The sequence below is a fragment of the Anser cygnoides genome, chromosome 17, assembly GCF_040182565.1.
Source record: "Anser cygnoides isolate HZ-2024a breed goose chromosome 17, Taihu_goose_T2T_genome, whole genome shotgun sequence".
NCBI classification, from domain to species: Eukaryota; Metazoa; Chordata; class Aves; order Anseriformes; family Anatidae; genus Anser; species Anser cygnoides.
The window spans coordinates 6,927,168-6,947,655 of NC_089889.1; the positions used below are offsets into that span (position 1 = coordinate 6,927,168).

At 43.5% G+C, this 20,488-nt stretch overlaps 1 protein-coding gene across 13 annotated transcripts in view; it reads right to left on the bottom strand.

Annotated features, from left to right (window-relative positions):
- Positions 1–20,488, bottom strand: part of GALNT9 (polypeptide N-acetylgalactosaminyltransferase 9) — a 586,151-nt gene that overhangs the window by 63,602 nt on the left and 502,061 nt on the right. For all 13 annotated transcript variants that reach the window (XM_066979038.1, XM_066979037.1, XM_066979045.1 and 10 more), the window contains 2 exons: positions 15,741–15,938; positions 6,438–6,555 (listed from right to left, as the gene is read on the bottom strand). In XM_066979038.1, coding sequence (XP_066835139.1) covers positions 6,438–6,555; positions 15,741–15,938 — 316 coding nt within the window. The remainder of the gene's footprint in view (positions 1–6,437; positions 6,556–15,740; positions 15,939–20,488) is intronic.

A 20,488-nucleotide genomic window follows, 5' to 3' on the forward strand; every position in this document is an offset into this window, starting at 1 on the left:
ATTCGAGGTTACAGTTATCTTCAATTTGATTTTTTTCAAAAAGGGGGGAGGGCTCAATCTGCTTCAAAGAAATAGCAGGCAGCTGGGGAGATGGATTCTCTCCTCAGAAACAAGATTGTGCACCTCATTTTGAGTACAATTAGGAATATATAAAATATTTGGTAAGAAAAAAAAAACAAAAACATATATTCTAACTTAGTTGTTATGGACCAAAGGCCATCTTTCAGCCGTTTGACTTTGTTTTACGTTGTTTTTGTATTCCTCTCTTTCATGTGTGGGAAGACCCTTTACAAACCTTTCTAGTTTGAAATGTGGTTGATGTCAGTCGCTTGAAACCTGGCACCAGGCACTGGGATTCAGCCTTGTTTTCATGGTTTTCTTGTTTGCTGACAACCCTGCATCTCTTTGGTTCACTGCATGGATACACGAGCACCAGTTACGGGGAGGATATAGCCATGGAGCCAGAACTGGATTCTCCGAGCTGTTAATACATTTATTGCCACATGCAGCCCATTGGGACTTGCACTCTATGGCCATGAGGGCAGCCGTGATTCGAGGTGACTTCGAACTCTCCAGGATTCATCAGCCTGGGGTAAAATGCCTGTAAGAGCATCTCCACTTACAACCAAGTCCGTCTCCTCTTCCAGACAGAATGCGTTACTGCTCTACACAAACATCAAGCCTAATCTCATCCTATTTGAATCAATGTAACTCCGCGGGAATTAGAAGATGCTGAATGTTTAGATGGGCAGAGGACTTGGCTCATCATCTATGCACATCGCCATAGAATAGATTTTTCCAATCCCTATCTTAAAGAGGGAAAGGAGTTGCAAACTCATGTAATCCAGGCACTGTGAGTTCAATCCTTCCATGATTTCTTAGTGCTTGACTTTACAACCTTAACATCCTGTTACCTTTGGAAATGCCTGTAAAAATGCTAAATTAAACTGGAGATGGAAGAGAGGACAACTTTACTTATACGGCTTATCGGGAAGGTGAGACTAGGAGATTCATCACAGAGATCTTTGCAACCTGCACACAGGGGGGACTTCACTAACAGTGGATTACATCACTTAATAGGATTTTGGTCTGGCAATGCAGAGTTCATTGCGTAACTGGTCAAATAATTTTAAAAGCATTTAAATTCATGCTGAAAGTGCTGCTTTATTGCACTCCATAGTGAACAGGCATGTGTAAGGACACAGTGCACTACAGATGCCAGAAATTGTGAATTTTTGTTAACATCCTTTAAGTGATAAAATGTCTTCAAACTGAAAGACTTTCTTTTAAAACTTTTCATCTGAAACTGAATTACTTTGTACTCAAAATTACAGCTTGGGAAAGGTCAAAATAAAAATGAAGTATTTTGAATTTACTGGAATAAAACATTTTGATTAACCTGCATTTTTGTATAATTTTCACTTGTACACTACCACTGCATGTGGAAAAAAATAAAATAAATTTTGAAAAACTCTCTAGAATGGTATTCCCGTTTACTTCTTAGCTCTGAGACTAGAAGGCATCTGACCTCATGAATCACAAGGGTAAAAAGCATCATCCGGACCTCAGAATTAAAATTTGCCATACATAAATCTTGTGACATTTTTATTACAGCATACCAGCCTCGAATCTGTGTTTAAAACTCTGCCTGCTCGAAGGAATCTAAATCTCCTTAGCTGAAAGTAATAAAATTAGGTCAAGAATTCACTACTCAACCACCTGCCATTAGCATTTCTGCTCAGAGAAAACACAGCTTGTCTGGTTTTTAGGAAAGCAAAGCTGGGTCATATAGCATAAATTTGGAAAGTATGATTTGTTTGTGCATTAGGCAACAAGTTCTATTTCCTGATAGAGAGATTCCAGTGAATCTGCATCATGATTTTTTACAGTTCAAATAATATTTCTATGAAGACAGAGGTGGAACTCTCTGTATCTCTCTATATACAGCGCTTTCAGCTAGGCAGATTGGCCACCGTTAACCACATAATCTAAGCCCTGTTGGAGAACTAAGCCATCACCCGAATCCACCGCAGAATTAATCTGTCACACTGGTGCCTATGGATACCCTCAGATGATTTCTCTGGCCAGGACTTCTTAAACTCTACGTTTCTTCAAGATATCTCAAATTGGGTAAGAGACATAAGGGTTTTGTTTTGCTTAAATTATTATTACTACTATTTTTTAAGTCTCTAAGATAGCACTGAAAACAATCCATCAACTAATGCAGATCTCCTCCTCTGAGGTATATTACAGTGCTATTGAGAAGAAAGTAATCTGGCTGATGCTGGCTGTGAGAGGGGAAAAGTTTTGTTTTTGGCTAGCGACGTGACAACAATTTTATTTAATTTACTTAGACTCTTAATGGCGGAAGCAGAATTTCATTTTTTGCTGGAGCATCCTTTAAGACGAATGCTCGATCTCTTCCCACTCACCATTATAGTTGACGTGTACAAAATAAGAACAGCAATTCGTTCACCTTATCATTGCAGCACCAGAGGAAGAGAAGAGATACTTAGTGCAATGATTAATGAGTCTGCTATAAAAAGATGCATCATAAACTGCTTGTATTAGGTCAAAACATAAACAAGGCTTTTAGTGTTTATTTAATCCCTTTCTAAATAACTAAGTATGTCTGTAAGCTCCCACTCAGAAGCTTACCACTCAGTTTCTTACAGGGTCATAATTTGGGACCCTCACCTAAATGCATCCCTCTCTTCCCCTACATTCCAAATGCACGCTTGGACAAAAATCAAGCACTACTTGACTGTCCCATTACTATCGGGCCATCTCAATGTACTGCAAGTCAGAGAGACCGTTCGGTGCCCAGGAGCAGCAAAGATGAACATGATCTACCCTGAGTCTAGGCTGTCTCCTTAAGGCACTGACACATCCACAGCTTTGCTGCAGGAGAAAGTTCCATCATTTTTCCTCATCTCTGCTTCCAGGTTGGCTAAAGGATAGCTGAACCAGGCTGAAATGAAAGCAGGGCTACTCACCCCTCACTGGTCCCAAGCAGGCCCAAGGAGACGGAGCAGTGGCGTGGTGCCCGGTGCTGAGCAGCAAACAAGGCAAGGTGCTGGTGCTTGTGGAGCGTACCCCATCCGCACAGGAGTCAGGCACAATTTGACCTCGTACACTTCCAGGTCAAAATCAGCTTTGAGGTGTTCACAGACAATTCCCATCAGGTTTAGTAGCTGGTTTTTGAACACTAACAGAATAAAACCATTTGTCCAAACCAGAATTCAGTCCTGTATTTATCCATCTTGCGGTGAAACTGTCATCTTTGAAAAATATAGTACAAGATGGCATTATATAAGGGTCCATCTATTTCCCAGCTATTGCTAGCCTGCAAACATACCCATCTCCCTTTTATTTCTCAGAATGGCTGGTGCTTTTCCCAAACAAAGTAGAATCTCCCTAGCCTGGCAGACACTGGCTTCACTGCAAAGTTACCCCATTAGGAGAATGTCGCAGCTCTAACCAGTACATTTACACAAAACCAAAACCAAACGAACAAAAAAACATGAGTTAAAAAGAATTGCAGAGGGCAGAGTATTTTCAACAGATGTGGTAGTCCCAACCAGTTTATACAGTCCTTACTCAATACAGAAAATCACTTAGGTTAATTATATAAATATTCCCAACTATGGAATTTAGAAAAGGGTACAGCTAACACTGGAATATCCAAGATGATTTTTTTTAATAAGCAATAGATTTGAGGGGGATTAGCTGGGTTATCAAATAGTATCCTCCCAAATCAGCTCATTAGTTGCACCAACTTTCCCTGTTTCACATTATGAAAACAATTTAAATGAAGGTTCATTAGATGCAATGTAATCTAATTCAGACTCTCCAAGCCTAATCCCTTTTCCTTTAGCAGCAACATGATGATAATTTGCAAAGAAGTTTAAAGGATTATTGTCATAGCTTTTTAAAACAGGGACTGTTTTCAGCCGTATGTGTCCCACCACTTCCCCACCACTATTTCTTGCTCTTTATTCATCCATTTATTCCTTTCTTTTGTGTCCCTCATTGCTCCACACAGTCACACATGGGCAACAGCATCCCTCCATGCAGCTGCAGGGGACATGCTCAGTACTCTGCCTCTCTTCCCTGCTCAGCTTGCCCAGGTGCAGCGCCAGTACAGCCACACTCCAGGGAAATACAACAGTGGTCCAGTTACCCTTGCAAGGCTTATGGGCAACAGCAACACTGGCTGCTGCAGAGAAAAGTCAGACAGCATCATGTGGGGATTTGCCTAGGAGATTCAATGCACCACAAGGCTCGCAGCTATGGCACACATTTGCTATAAAATCCATGCTGTGTGGCTTCTTTTGCCCCAGACTGGAAAGCTGAGCTAATATTCATTGTATAGGCACTGTGCTGAAATGCTAAGGAAATACTGTGTGGGAGGGTTGTGGCTTCATAGTTTCCCAGCCAGCCTCTGCCCTCCTGGTCTGAGTTTCTGTTCTGCAGTTGGCCTTGTTCCACGGCTGCTCCTCTGGACGCTGGTTCCTGTGTGGATCAGCACACAAGGACTCAGGAAAGGAATGATTTTTTGCAACTTACTTTGAGATTCTGCAGTTATAAAAAAGTCTTTGCAGATTCACAGGGATTTTATAAATATCCTACAGGGAAGGGAGGATGTTCCTATGCGTTTTCGTGCTGCTAGTTTCTGACAGCTCTGAAGACACCCAGGAGGGGATCAGCAGAGGACTTGCAGGCGCACACACTGCGTTACTTACCGTGCTGGATTCAGGCAGAAAACATAGACGGATGGTTCCGTGCCATTGTCAAACAATGCATTATACAGCTTATTGCAGAATGAACTCAACCATACGCCTGTACTTTTATAAATCCCTTTTCCAACTTTTAGAGTAGGGTTAATTATTCCTTATACAGAAAGAAAACAGATGAACACACAAGCAAACTAACCAAAGCCCCGAAGACCAAGAACTGGTTTCTAGAACTTGGTATCTGCAGACTTTAACAGGTTTCCTACCCCTGGAAACCTGTCTTCACACACTTCAAATCCTCGGCTCTTCAAGCAACTGCCATTTCATAATCCTATTAAAACCTTTGCCTCCATTTACGAGGAGCCCTAATCGTACTCAGCAAGTTCTTCTCGTCTAAGGAAGAGTGACAGCTTTCAGATTTCTTAGGAGGCTTATTCATCAGCCACGCCAGAGTTTTGCCAGAGCGTTCAATCTATTCAGGAAGCAGCCATGTGGAAAAAGTTTCAAACAGCTCAAAGCCCTGCACAATGATAAAGGAAAGCTCACACAATCCTGGTAATAGCCTGACCCTCTTAAGGAAAATTGGATGATTTGTGGTAGCAGTTTTTCTGTCCCCAGTGTGAATTCTGAACCTGAAAGTGTATGCAGTGTAGCCACACAGTCCCATTAAAAACCCCATCCCTCTTGTGATTCTGGAATAATAAACACACACCCATATGCAAAAACATGCTCTGGCTACAATGACCTTCCCTCCCAGCCCACTGGTGTGAAGGAGTTTGGAGCCATTTTACATAGAAAAAAAAGAGCTGGATAAAGGATGGACTAATTTGATGTTCAGTGTTTCAGCATGAGCAGAATATATGCTTTAACGAGCACATTACATGCACCAGGGACGTGTTTCTGTGAAGCAGGGAATAAAGAGTAAGGGGAAAATAATTAAACAGCCAGCTTTATAATGAGGAAACTGTGTTCATGCAACATTAAGTAGTCTAATTTTCAAGTGCTAAGCAATGGTAGGTTCCCTGGACTTCAGAAGGACTTGCTGGCAAGCAGCACCTTGAAAACAAGGGCAAAGGATCACAAAAATCAAATAGGCTCAGAAGCACAAGGCGGACTGATACCTGCTGGCCCCAAAGACTCTGTGAGAATACCACTGGAGAGGTCACAAAGGAAGGAAGGAAGGCAATGTTGGGAAACATAATGTACAGCAAACTCAGGACTGATACCTGTACCCTGTAGTTCTCATTCTGTAAAAAAGACCCTTAATGTCCTAAAACACCACAACATTTATCATGTGTATTATGTAGAACTTCTCCCAGCCTGGTCTTAGTTTTCCATCGGTACTGCATCTGCTAGACCATATAGGTACGACATTATCTAGGTGCAATGAGCACACACAGACCGTTAGCGCAGCTCTAAACACAAACAGAGCTACTGGGAAAGGGGGAGAATTTGTCTCATTGGGTTCAGACACTGACAGAATGAACCAAGGAACCATATTTCTGACTGTTTTCAGTTGTCTCAATGCCAGTAAGACCAGGAACATTCATTTACTGGGACTGTCAGTTCCAGATAGCATTGCAGTATCAATTACTTCAGCGCAATGGCCCGCAGTCAGGCAGGCAGCACTTCTGCTGGGCCACAGGATCCTGTTTTTCTTTGCAAACAGACTTTGCACAAAGTGTCTTATTTCTTACTCACCCTCATGCCTAATTCGATGTTTTCTCCTCCGTAGACCTCCATACCAGGGTCAAGTAGGCCAATCTCACCAAAATACTCTCGGTCTACTACAAACGAGCACCCAATCATGGCTGGTGTCCTGCACAGAAATTAAAGAAAAGAACAAAGTCAGTTATTAGCTATTACAGAAACCATCTCATAACAAATTTACACACACAAAACGCTTCTTAGTCTTGAATCTCTACATTTAAAGATTATCTGCTAGCCTGTACCTCATCCCCCCAGTGGACAGGGGACCTTCTAGAACCATAGCCACCAAATCATTAGCACACTGCCAGATGCCAGCTGTCCATGAGACAGTCACAAGATGTGAATTCAAGTACCCCATGCGTGCAAGTGAAACATCAGGCTGTTTTTCCTTTGGTTTATAGACACAACCTCTGCGCTGGAGCTGAAGTTCGCTGCCACACTGAGTAGCACAAGGACTAGACAACACTTTATTTGAAGATGAATGCCCAGCAAAACAAGCTTTGTCAGAAATGAGGACTCCCCTTACTCCCATATGAAAATGAAGGGCATGCCAAGAGCCATGGATCAATCGTGGTATGAAGTCTGCACTTCTTGGAGTCAACTTTAACAGAAATTTCAGCCTTGGTGCAGCTGTTACATTATTAATACTTACATGTTTATTTTATGTGTCTGAGATAGCCGCATGTTTCTCCAATTTGTACAGAAAACTATTCACAAGATATTTATCAGTGGCATCTAATAAACATAGTCACAAGGCAGTTTCATACACATGTGAAAAACCGCCCTGGCTGGGGAAAGGAAGACCCTTTTTACCCAGGTATTGGTGGATCCCACTGGCAGCAGCAGGTAGCTGCTGGAATGGCGCTAGCACGAGGTCCTTATCTCGCCAGGAGTACATCATCTCTACAGCAGGAGGTTAAAAGGCTTCAAAGGAACGGCCGAGGTGTAGTGAGATAAAACAATCCTTTGCCCCTAATGCATACCCGACATTGCAGAACACAGTCCGACCTGTGGCAGGAACTATTTGGTACCCTTGAAAAGGCTCATTTGCTGAAACACTCCTATTACTTAGCTGTAATGGACTCTGCTGTAGCGCTCACATTACTGGTACTGTTTCAGCGTCTCTCCCTTTCACTTTTTCTCTGTTTGAAAGCCATTGCAGCCTCTCAGATCATTACAGGCCTATGCTGCAGTGCACACTATCCCTCTCTTGTTTTCTCCGCATAATTGGAAAAGGCAGCTGTTGATAGAAACACATTTGATCGGCACCGTTTCTGACAAAGAAGCCGAAATAGCTCAGTTAACTCTCACGTTCCCCCCTAGAGTAAGACGCACTCCCTGGATCACAAGCTGCCGAGGTAGGAGTCAGCGACATTTACAAAGGCAAGCACTTGGCTTTCACAGATGACTTGGGACCAAAGTGGGGCTCTCGGCCAGCTCCCTGCAGCCACTCATTCCAAAAGGCTGGGGGAAACTGAGGCCAGATGCCACAAATCCTACAAACAAACTGCGGCAGGGGCACCACCAGTGCTCTCGGTGCTCGGGCCTCTCCCACAGCCCCCAGTCCCCCTCCTGCACGCGCAAGAAACGCCAGCACGTCTCTGTTTGGTGCTGCTGTCTGTTGGATCAGTCTCTTGGGCGCTCTCGGCAGGACACGTCCCTCTTCTCTTTATGCATGAACTTATACACTGGGATTTTTGTGAGATGGATGGAATTTGTAAATGCAAATTATCAGCTAAAACGTGTCTTCCTGTTTATAGCTCCTAGAGTCACGCCTGAAGACAGACTTGCCTCAACAAAGGCTGAGATCCTGCATCATTGAAAAATGATTTTTAGGCTACCAGGGAATAAATTTTGACTGGAAACTGAAATAAAAGAAGGGCATGTCCAAAGAAAGGAAATTCAGTAGCTCTGAAATTAAATAAGCCTTTGAGGGATTGTTTAGGTATTTCTTAAGCTTTAACCATGACAAAAAGAGAAGGAGGTGGGAAGAAGAAGCACAAGGCACTTTCTTCATTTGCTTTTTTATGCATTTAAAGCTAAGAACAAGGCTTCACTGGATGAATGCTAGAGCATCACTGCTTTCTAAAACTGAGCTTTAGTTTGGGGTTAGACCCACTCTCTTTCCAACCCCCTAAAAAAAAAATCCTCCAGAGGCAGTTCCTTAAAGCAGTAGCATGCTCCCAGGAGGATGTTTCTCCTTCTTTCCTATTGAGGAGTGTTATATCTCAGCTCTGCAGACTGCTCTCAGGTGCTCGAATCTCTCTCCCTAGGGGATGGATTTTTACAGCCGCCAGCTCTGTCCATTAAAACACCAACCTGTTAATTGAATGGGGGTGGGAAATACATTTTGGATGCAACTACATAGTCATTACTCTCAGACAAATGCCACTGAGGACTGCTGTTGCAATGCTCTCTCTCTCTCTCTCTTCCAGGTTTTATTTCTCCTCATTTGATATATTCAAATGCAGGCAGACCCCACAAGCCTTCACGGCATATTCAGAAAAAAGTGTGTTCAGGAACAAGCAACAAAAGCGATGCAATGGCAGAAGGAACCACATCCAGCTTTTCAGAGATGCCAGTTAAAAACTGCCACTGTCAGTGTTTTTCTCCACTTGAATTTGGCTTCCTACAGCCACTGCACATCTGTGCAGCAGCACAGCTGCAACCCCAGAAGCTGAAGGAGAGCGTGGTCAGTGCAGGGGAAATGAAATGACGAACCCGAGGCTTTGCCCTGGCCACATCCTGATGCAATGGAAGAAATTGCCTAGGATGCACAACACTGCATTTTCTGAACAGTGCACGTCAACACCTCCATCAGGTTTGACCAGAGTTTTGGACATTCAGTCCTCATCAAGCCCAGGCCCTTAACTTCCCCGTGCTTTGAGTGACCCAACTGTAAACTAAGCGTGATGCGATCGCACAGCCCAGCGAGCTGGGAACGGTGCTGCGAGGCTGGGACCTCGGCTCTGCTCCCCGCCCTGTCATTCCTCAGTGAGCCACCTCCCTTGGCCTCTGTCTCTCTGTCTGCAAAGCACAGACAATAATACTGGGTAAAAGTTTCTGAACTGCCTCAGCAGCTTAAAAGCCTTAAAACTCATTTCTAAAAGCACTTCAAACAGCTTTTTTATTTTATATTAGACTGAGGTATAACCCTGACATATTGCAAATACATTTAGAAATCCTGTCCCCCCCAAAGCACGAGACCCCCACTTGGCTGTCACCTCTGGTTCCTCCAGTACCTGGAAAACTCCAGTACATCTACTGCTTTCAATACAGCACAACAAGCACTCCCCTTGCAAGTCAGAAACAAACACACAAGCAAAAGCAACTGTGTTAACATGTCTTCAACTCTTATCCCTGGCCAAGGGGTGGCAAGTGAGAAGGTGCATGCCCTTAGCACTTCACAGCTGCAAAGTGAAACAGATTAACTTAAACCACAGCTGCTGTATAGAAAAGGACCTTTTTCCTTTAGTCATGGACTTTGTAGTAAAACAGTGACATTTTTAGAAGGAAGTTATCACGAAACAGCAGTTGGACGTGTACTGTTTATTACCAACACCTCAAAGGTGTTGAGAGAATTAATTGATCTGTGCAATATTCTCTCACGCAACTGAGGATGCTATAAGCTTTAATTATAATCAACAGCAGCGGTAAAAGGATAACAGGAAACACAGTAAAATGGCTTTTACAGTTAAAACCTTACAAGGCAGCACAGAATACTATTGATTCTGCGCTGGTGAAAGATACAGCACAGTCAATTTGTGGAAATTACTTGATGGCATGGCTGTAGCAAGGGAGATAGGGGAGAGAGATTATTCTGCATATTGCCCTGAGGAAAGGGATGAAGCAGTGAAAGCAGCACTTCACGGCAGCAAATCTCCCTCCCTCCCTCCCCGCCTGCTGCTGCAGCAGGTACCGCGTGGGTGGCTACGTGGGGGGAGAGGCACCGCATGGAAGGGAGCAGTGCCTGCTGCCAGGTGGGCTCCAGGGGCAGAGAAGCGAAAGCCACTTGCTGTAGGTCTGAATCGAGGGTGTTTTATTTTAGCAAGACCGCCGGGAGAATGGCTCTGTTGGCAGAGCTGCAGCGGGTGCCCATACCGGTTTCTCCAGCCAGGTGCATCGCCCTCCTTCCCTCCGTGGGCAGCTGAAGGATGCTGCCTGGGGGCTTCGTCAGGAACAAGCGAAGGAGAAAGGGCTGAGCACCAGACTGACACACTGCACGTGAAACCACAGCGTTTCCTCTTCCTTACACACCTCTCTCCCCCTGCCTTAAGGTCACTTTGCCTGCAGTCAGGTCAAGTTGAAACAGTTTTCAGAGCATGCTGTAAGTCCCACATCCAGGACAACTGACCTGCAAAAGCACTTAAATATACAAATATAAACATGAAAATAATTATGAAAAATATATAAACATAAATGTATACACAGAGATAGGAGAAAGAGGTTGAAATGACTTATCACACACCATGTCTCTGAGTTTTCCACCTCTCCTGGCAGAACATTGCTTTGATTCAGGTTCCAAAGCAGCACCTCAACCATGACCTGACACATAAGTGGGGAAGACTGCATAAGCATTTATTTTTTCTTACAAATCATGTCTTTTGCAATAAAAGAGTCACACCAGGCCGTGAGAACAGAACTCAAGGACAAATTTGCTGTTCAGGAGCTGCAGGAAAAAACCTGACAAGCTTAATGAAAGGAAGGTTTGCTAACTCCTTTGGAGAGACATAGCAAGAGAAAAAAAAAAAAAAGCAACTCAGAATGCTTGGCTAGGAATGCTTGGCAGGGGAATAGGGATGCAGAATAACATTTTGATGCCCCGCAGAAGTATATTTTTTGGAACAGGCAGACACCTGTCAGAACCTGGACTATGAAAAAAAAACCTGCTCTGTTACAGGCTCCTGTGAACCAGCAAATGAAAAGATGGCCACAATCAATCAACTAACAGCCATCAGTTGTATTATTACATGACTGCGTGGTTTATCCCAACAGACTTTACAGCTGAACCCCTTCCTAAGCTCACGTACACAGATGGATTTCTTCCCCGGGCAGCGTAGACGGCTGCATCACCACCTCTACGACACAGCAGCACAACGTCTAACTTTTAGGTGACATGGGCATGCCCGCTCCCAGCTAAAGCAGGCAGCTTTAGCCTCACCGTAGGCATGTCAGACGCTCACTCCTATACGTGCACAAGACACACGTACTTTCTGGAGTGGCCGACTTGGTGTGTGCACACACGTTCATTGCATTACCAAGCTGTAGCATATTAAAGCAGTAAGTGAGAACACATGCAACAACGAGCTGCACCGCTGCTGCTGGATGAAGATAATGCAGAAAGCTGTGCAACGCTCGGCCGAGTGAGGCTGACTAACGACCCCAGTGTTAGTGGCTGCAGATCATGAAACCAAACAGAGCTCTCCATCAACATCACGGCAGGCGAGGGAAGACCAGCCAGAGCTCAGGATACCAGGCACCTTCCTTGCTGCTCCAAAATCCAGGAGTATCTTTTGTACAGAGAAAAAAATCCAGCCCCTTTCACTGCATAGTCAAATTCATTAGAAATCCTCTGAAATGGGATCCTTTGTTACACGGTTTGTTGCCAGATGATAAGGACGTTTTTGGAAAGCGTGTTCTCATGAACACAAATGGAAAATGATGTGATGGACACAGCGTGTCAAAATACCAATCCTCATTCAAATCTTCACGTTAGAGACATCTTACATCTTAAATGTCAAACATGCAAAATGGATTGCCTGCGGAAGCAAGGGGAACATCAATTGTTCTGAATTTCAGACTATTAACATGGAAAAAAAAAAAAAGAATTGACTTTGAACTGTACCAGAAATCTTTACAAAATCTGACACTTCATTCTTGCTAGGTCTTTACCTTTGTTTGCACTTCAAGGCCACATTCCTTTGGTCACTTGGACCACAACAGCTGGTCTGACATTTTACGGTGTGCACTTGACATGACTGCCTATATGGTGTCCCACGGACTTGAAGGGCAGTTCCTGCTCCTTCCCAGCAAGGCTCTCAATAGCATTGCATGGCTGTTAGTGTTCAAGAAAGTAGACGATCAGACTTCAAGTAACAAACTTCTGAGAAAAGGAGAAGTAAAGCACATCTGTTGTGTAATCCCAGAAGAAAACAGGAATTGGACTCTACTTCCTAAATATCTCATCCAATTCTGCAGATCGAGGATATTTATTCATACAATGTAAACATCAGAAATGCCAGGGCTCTGATCCTCTCTGATACCAGGGCACATATTTTCCACTGAAAATCTTTAATCCCTTTGGAGATCTGGGAGTAAGAATTCAGCTACACCAACCACATAACCAATCTTAGGGTTATTAGTTATTAGCCTTTTCTTTTACAGAACAGAAAGACGCAAAACAAACCCCTACTTGCTAAAGATGGTGTCAAAGGAAGCCTTAGGGGAGACAGTATCAGCAAGGACAGAATAAATTTGCAGTTTTTGTGCTGATGAACGATCTTATGAATGCACTGAACAGACACAGGGATCCAAATGCTGCCAGTGTGGACCAGTTTGCCTGCCTGCCAAACTGGACTGAAACAGAAATCATCGTTGCAGTGCACCCTGTGGAAAGCTGGTTACAAAACCAAACCCTGTCCCGAACCTACAGAGACTTTTTAAGAAGTCTGCTTACTTTTCTGATTTCCCCTTCCTTCTGAAAATGTACCTTAAATTTTTACAGTTAGTAAGTTCCTATCATGCATGCTTTCAAATCCCAGTACAGACTTCCTGATCCTTTTCATCAATAACATTCACACTTTCATTCTTTCCATTACCATAATTACACTGGCATCTCATTGAAAAGCCACAAAATTGCATTGTATTTCTATAGCCAGGCATAACCCAACAGCACACAACAGCACAGCCAAATGCTTTGGCAAATCCACTCAGGTGCTACTCCATCAGAAATCAGGGCAGTGTGGCTATAAAGCAAGTGCTCTGCTCTCCTCGATCACTGCCTTCAAAGCACACATTCCCAGGGAGCCGTGTAAGTGTTCACGGTTCAACATTGACGTCTCTGCATTTTAGGGCATGTAATTCGTGATTTGCAGGAGAGAGCCTTCCATACCAAGAACATCTCGGTGCTCCTGGTATTTGTCAGCAAGGGTCAGGTGCTCTCCTTCTCGTGCTGCTCATCTCGTCTCTCTCTGTGCAGTTTATGCACTGGTGAACTGGAGGGTTTCTGCTCAGAAGAAAATCACTGCTCTTGGGAGCCAGCTGCTTATGTGCATCAGATTGCAACACTACTCAGTGCCTGAGTTTTTGGACCTTATTCACTTCTGTATCACTCCAATTCCGTGCCAGTGTAACTCTGGCAAGAGCTTGACCGTAAACCCGAGGAGAGCCCGTGGTAAATCAGGTCCCGTATTGCTGAAAGAAAACTAACACTTCTCACAGCATCACGGGGATAAGATTCCTTATTCTCTATTAAAAAAGACCTGTAGCTGAATTTCCAGAAGTTCTTTGCAGAATTCCATGCTTTAGAGAGTGCACTGGCTACCTGAAAATAGTGCACTGAAAATCGTGTCTAAGGAAGTTGCTGAGGTTTAACCTCTTGGTTCAGTCTTATCTGATATTTGACAATGTTCTCCTGAATAGAAGATACTCAAATACAAGAACAACTGATGTGAAAATTAATACAGTGATTTCACATATAAACTGGAAGTAATGAAGTGTGCAAAACCTTTCGGGAATAAAAGGCTGAAACCCTGATTTCAGGAGTGAAAGCTTGGCTGATTAATTTTTCTTCTTCAATAATCTGTTTCTCAGAGCTGAGTGAAATAGATATAAAACACCTGCACTTTTAAAACAATGACAGGAGGACAGGGCATGTTATCCAAGAAAACCGATTTCCTAAGTAATTACTTTACTGCTTATTGAGGTTTCAAGCCGAGCAAAGGGTCAGTGAGGAAGGACTGGGCTGTCCTGTGGTAAGTAAGGTTAATGTCACTGCACAGCTCTGTTTTGCAGTCACGGGGCATGCGAATGAACCTAAAAGCAACTTGCAACACTTGCTCAAATATGGACTGAAATATTATTTCCTGTATGAGGGCCGGATCCTGTGAGATGGTTCCAGCCAACCAGTCTTAGAAATGTGAGCAGTCCGTCTGCGTCCTCTCACTCCTAAAAGACCACTTGGGCCCTTCCAGATGGACGTGTTGGTTCAAGTTGCTTGGATGGATTGGGAATAGACTTCTTGGGACCCAACAACTCAGGTTCTATGCTGGAAGGGAAGTATATCACCTTCTGTGCCAGAGCGTGCATTGGGACCATACAATGCAGGTTTAGTTCACTTTAGGATGGAGCTGGTATACATCAGGGTGAAGATGTCTCTAAGGTGGCAGTTTGTATCCTTCTTAAGAAAGCTCAAAAACAGGGCGGAGAAACCAAAAGTGCATAGTTGAGCTACGTATTTTTTAGCATTTATTTCGTCTGTTGCTAAAAGGGGTACCCTTCACCCAGCATGGCATTTTTCAGAGGAGCTGTGAGACAAGCACCTGCATCAGAGAAGCAAGGTTAGATGTGAACTTTCAAATGAAGGGGAAAGAAAGTCCCTTTCTCATCAGTTCCTGTTATCCCTCTAAACAATTCTCAAAACCGTTATCATAGTTCCTGAAAGAGTATTTCCTTAGAAAATTCCATTTCTGTAAGGCAAAATGTTACCTTATAGAGAAAATAAAATGATACTCTGCTTATATGGTCCAGTCTTATTTTAAAATTCATCCAGGGGGAAAACTCAGAACATATGTAAAATTCTCCAAAAAAAGAGCAACTCTCCAACAAGACAAGGCTAACACATCTCCTACTTGTGCTGCTGGGAAGCTCTGGTTTGGGCTGATGTCCAAGAATGCTGCCTACAGACCCAAAGTGAAGGCAGCCTCCTTGTAATCACATACAAAATACCTTCGTCTCTCATACACACAATGTTTATCTGGCTCATTACACATGCCACAGCCCGTTTAGAAAATAAAAGCCTAGATGAAAAAGATCCTGCCGTCCCGCTAAGGGACACAACATGAACCTGAATCACACTTTCACAACTAGAGCACATGCACTTCTATGCACACTGCGGTGCAGCTCTGAGACGTGACACATGCATCGACAGCTTTGTAGAGCCATCTGTTTTCCTCAGTTTCATTTTACTATCCCTGTACAAAAGCCTCCAGCCTTGCTTCACTTGAATTCCCCCTTGGCAGACAGTTGATGTGGAGATATCCTTAGTACCAGCGTGACAGTGCATGGGAGATTTACCTGATGGGAGCTGACTCATCGCCTTTATCGAGCCAGTCCTGCGGCGGGATTATGTACATGCACCAGAGGCCCCAGTTATAGCCGTGGGCTGCGTTGGCATATTGCTGCACTTCAAAAGTGTTGTACTTAATGTTGTCAATCGCTGGTAAGATGATCCGCTTCCGATCCTCTTTGATCCGGGTAAGTGCAGGTTCCACCCTGAGAACAATAAAAAGAGGAAAACGTTTTACAGCCACCCAGTTACCCCAAGCTCCTCTTTGCAGTCTGATAAAACAAAGTTCTTCGATACTGAGAGGAGAAACCAGTAAGATGGCAGCCCGTAACCCAGTGGGGCAGGATCGAGTGCAGGTCACTGCCATAGAGCAAAGAGGCTGGGGTTTGGCGTGGCATACTTCATGTACCAACAGCACACTAATTATTGCCTCTCAGGAGCTGTACCAGGGTTTAACAACACAACATTTCCCAAACACTTATTCCGATGCCTGGACACTGTCATTTCAGCGTGCAATGGGCAAGCATTGAGAGTAACTAAATAATCCCTTCACGTCTACACCACCGGGATGCCTCTTGCTTACAGGGCCTGAAGAACAAAAAGGGACTGAATCAATCTGAAGGTTACTCAAAGGTTTTAATCTTGTTTTCTAAGGACTGACCCCACTGGATCTAGCTTGGATGACAAGCATGGCTGCATTATACCTTCTAAAACCTCTCTGGCAATAAGAAGGTCTCAGTAGACAGATGGTGCAAAAGTAGCAAGATGCAGGAAATGTGCCATCATTTCAAAAGGCTTTAAAACATCAATGTGCTTTCAACAGCAGCTACTTCCCAAAGTGTTTCGGGAAAGTAAAAAGCTTCAGTGCAAACACCCATTTCTGACCAAGGTAGTCTGAAGTTGCTAAGAATTTTGAGAGAAACAGATCCAAAAAGGCAGCAAACTTACATAAGGGTGGAAAGCACTTCTCAAAGCAGCACTAGGAACAGACACCAGCTTGTTCTTTTGTAACTGTTTCCTCTTGAAATAAACTTTGAAGATTCTGCAGAGCTCTCACATGTATCTTCTCTGAGGGAACGGTGGCTTGCTGTGATTCACAGGGGTAGTAGGAGTTGAACACTGATCTTTTCTCATTATACTTTCGTTGTTGGTTAAAAGGCAATCATTCTCCTGTGCTTTCAATTTGTTGTTTCATATTCTGTTATATTTTGTTTGTTACCATGTATTTTCTTGTGCAGACCAACAGAAAGGGACAAGTTATGAAATTAATTCAACCTCCATTTTCATTCTGCATTGTCTCAGTCTGAACTAACACACAGCTTTTTCTTTGTACTCAAATACAGCCAAAATATTTCTCTTTTGTGTACACAGACTCCATATTGCTTACATGAGGCCATGAACTGTTTGCTTTCTCTTTTTTTTACCCCTCTCACTTCTGTAAAAAGAGACAGATTCAGTGAAACCTTTGAGTATCAAGGAGGAGCTACTGCAGATAAAGCATCACAAAACCATGCAAAATAAAGGCATGACTGAAGAAAATGCAAGGTGTTGCAGCATTTCATTTGGAAAGAAGCTGAAGAGAATTAAGCTAGTTTTATCTGGAATCCTCTAGAAAAAAGACATTTGAATTTAATCACCTGGACGCCAATAGTGCAGAACATGTAAATTTTAATAAAAAGGATGATCACATGCGTGGTGGGAAGAGAAGTACCCCACTGCAAGCTGCAGAAATCCCCCTTGTCTTCTCTCTGAAGGCCTGGCCAGGAATGTTATGCATTAGATGTTCATCTCTTATGCAACATGTGCAGCGTTGTTACTCTACTTCATTTATTCTGAAAATAAATCAAGGCATCCCTCATGACTGGACTGGTTTGAAGTCTGTCTTACTACTGCCTGTCTGCAGTTTTTGGTGCAGTACCTCTGCTACCAAAGTCCACTCCTGCAAGGCGCTAAAGGCCTCCAAAGAAGCATTTAAAGAGCTGCTCCCCAGGCAAAACCAAGATTTTTATTTTTATTTTTAGTGGGAGAGACAAGAAATACCTGAGAGAGAGTCAGGACAGTGCAGTACATTATCTGTAATGCCAATTCATAAAGTCTTTAGGCCACACACATGAACCTCCCTAAAAAGCCAATGTGACCTACCAAATCAGGGTAAGCCGCTTTCGTTATTAATATGAGATTATAGTTATGAGATTAAGTGCTTTAAAAAACAGCGGGTGTCCAGCAGAAAAACCCTTGCAACTCCAATAAAGCAGGGAAGAATGCAAAAAAGATGAATCTAGTTTGTTATTTCCATGATGTTATCTCTGTTCATCAGCCTAGAGGCAGATGTCAGCCAGCCACGCTTCTCCCATCGCTAATCAGGTGCCACCGTGCTCAGCCGTGGTAATCCCCATGCATAACATCAGCAGGAGGCTCTCCCACACCCTTCTGGCATCTGAAATGAAGGTTTTCAAAATACCGAACAACAGGCACAGATGTTGTTAACGACAGGCCACTAATTAACCTGTAGAGGAGGAGTCCTCCTTGCAGATGTGGGGAAAAAAATGACCTTGGAGGAGGTCACTGTCCTTGTGGAGCACTTGAAGCTGGAGCCTTGTTATAAAATTGACCCAAATAACATTTCAGAAGCCCTTGGGTATTGCCACAGACCCACCTCAGAAGCCCCTGGACATCGCTTTAGCAGATTTGGTACACATAATAACAAGAGTTATCACAGAGCAGAGGGATTACATCCTCCAGAGAGCAGACTGAGTCAGAGAGGGAACGAACAAATCCGGCGCAGAGTTCTTCTGTTACTTGACAGAACTCAAAACGGAGTGACTTCTCAGCTAAACCTTGTACATCTGTCACATTTCTCAGCTTCCCTTGCCCAACCAGGGACAGCAGAAATAGCAAAGGGGTATTCAAACACCAAGCCCTAGCACACTGCAGTGGGATCTACAGGAACATTCACATCCCAGATTCTGCAAACGCCCTCTGCACCACCACCATTGCTCGTGCTGTTTTTCTACCTGCCAAGATCCCGAGGTAACAGCCAGTCTGTCTATTGAGGTAGTACTACGAGCTTCAACAGGAAAGGGTAATAGACTGTGTTTACATTGCTTATCTTAATCCATGAAATATAAGTCTTTTTTTTTTTTTTTTAATTGCTATTCACTGCTAGCCAAGTTCAGCCCTGGAGTAGCTCTACTGGCCTCAGCAGACTTGCACGGTAGCCTTGTGTCTGCAGGCTGAGCTGCACTGGCATCAAATCCTTTGTCAACTTTGGTGGTAATTCTGGCTTTGTGTAATTGCTTAAGGTTTTTGAAAGGATTATGATTAAATCTTTCCTCACCATTTCTAATTTTTTCCTTTATTTTAAGCTGCTACATTCTTATGTGGATTTACTCATCCTTTTTACAGATGCCAATGTTCATTTCTTTGCTTTCCTCATGTCTTGTCTTCTCCACTGAGCGTCTGGAGAAGTCAGGTGCTCCTGGCAGCTCCGTGGACAAAAAGGACTGAGAGGAAGAGGTTGCTGAAGTCCAAGTGAGTTCGCCGTGCCGTGCTGATGAGCTGCAATATGGTGTTTGAGTATTTCCTTTCCACATGGCCGCTGCTGGCAGTGAGGCAGGATTCAGCCCTGCCTAATTAGGTACACAAGCCAGATGTGAATTTTGAGATTCATCCCTGTTTTTCACAGATGCAAAAAAAATACTAGGTTCCTAGCTTGTATATGAGTAAACATACTTTATGGGAACAGAGCAGCATACATTGTTGACAAGTTATTTACTGGAGCAAGAGGAAAAATTCTCCCAGGCATATTCACAGACATGACGGATTTCAGTAAACTAAATATAATCACAAGATTCAGCTTTATAGGTAGTGCTTAGCCTCATCCAGGCTTGTTTGTTTGTTTTTCCCCACCTTATAAAAACCAAGCAGACAATTTGGGCTAGAATTTGAGTGACAAAGAAGTTCCTCCCTTCTATCCCCACTAAAAGTATATATTTGTCAGTGTTGTCCTCCCCCTCTGAATATATTGCTAGTGAATGGATAAAGCCAGAAGAGAGAGGACTGTAAATTTAATTCTCTCATAGACTCTGCTAAGCTAATGACTATTTTCACTTGGGTTTTATTTCTCCGAAGCGGCTCCTGAAATATAGTAACACACTGCAAATGTCTCATTCCCAGGATTCAGTCCTGTGACTGAGTACTGGGACTGTACATGGTTGAAAAGCCAGAAGGCAGATACGGCTTTACCATAATTCTGGTGGGCTTCCCACAGGAACATTGACATCCATGGCAGGTAATGCAGTAAGTGACTCCTCCTTACAGAAACTGTCCTGGGGGGTTTGTGGAAGGAATCTCTCATCAGGAGCTAAAGGATGTGTTGATTTGTCAGAGACTGTTGGGCGTATCTCTAAATAGAGTCCATGCATTTCATGTTTTTGCCTACCCATGGCATAAGAAGCAGGTCAAACTCTGGAATTTCCAAGGTGTTGAGCACCCAGGTTGACTTCTAAGGGAGTGCAAGCAATGCCAGTACTGCAGGCTTCAAAGAGTAAGTGCTCCCAAGATAAACATTACAGTTCAGAAAAGAGTTGGAAGGCAGAATTTAACCCAGAGAACAAAATAAGCTTCTAAGAAGACTGAGAGCAAAGGCAGAGGTCATGCTGTGAGCATACTTGCTTCTCTAATCCCATTGTAAGTCTGTCTCTGAACATATATGCATTCTCTGTTTAATATTGGGCCAACGCAGAGCAGCTTGAAC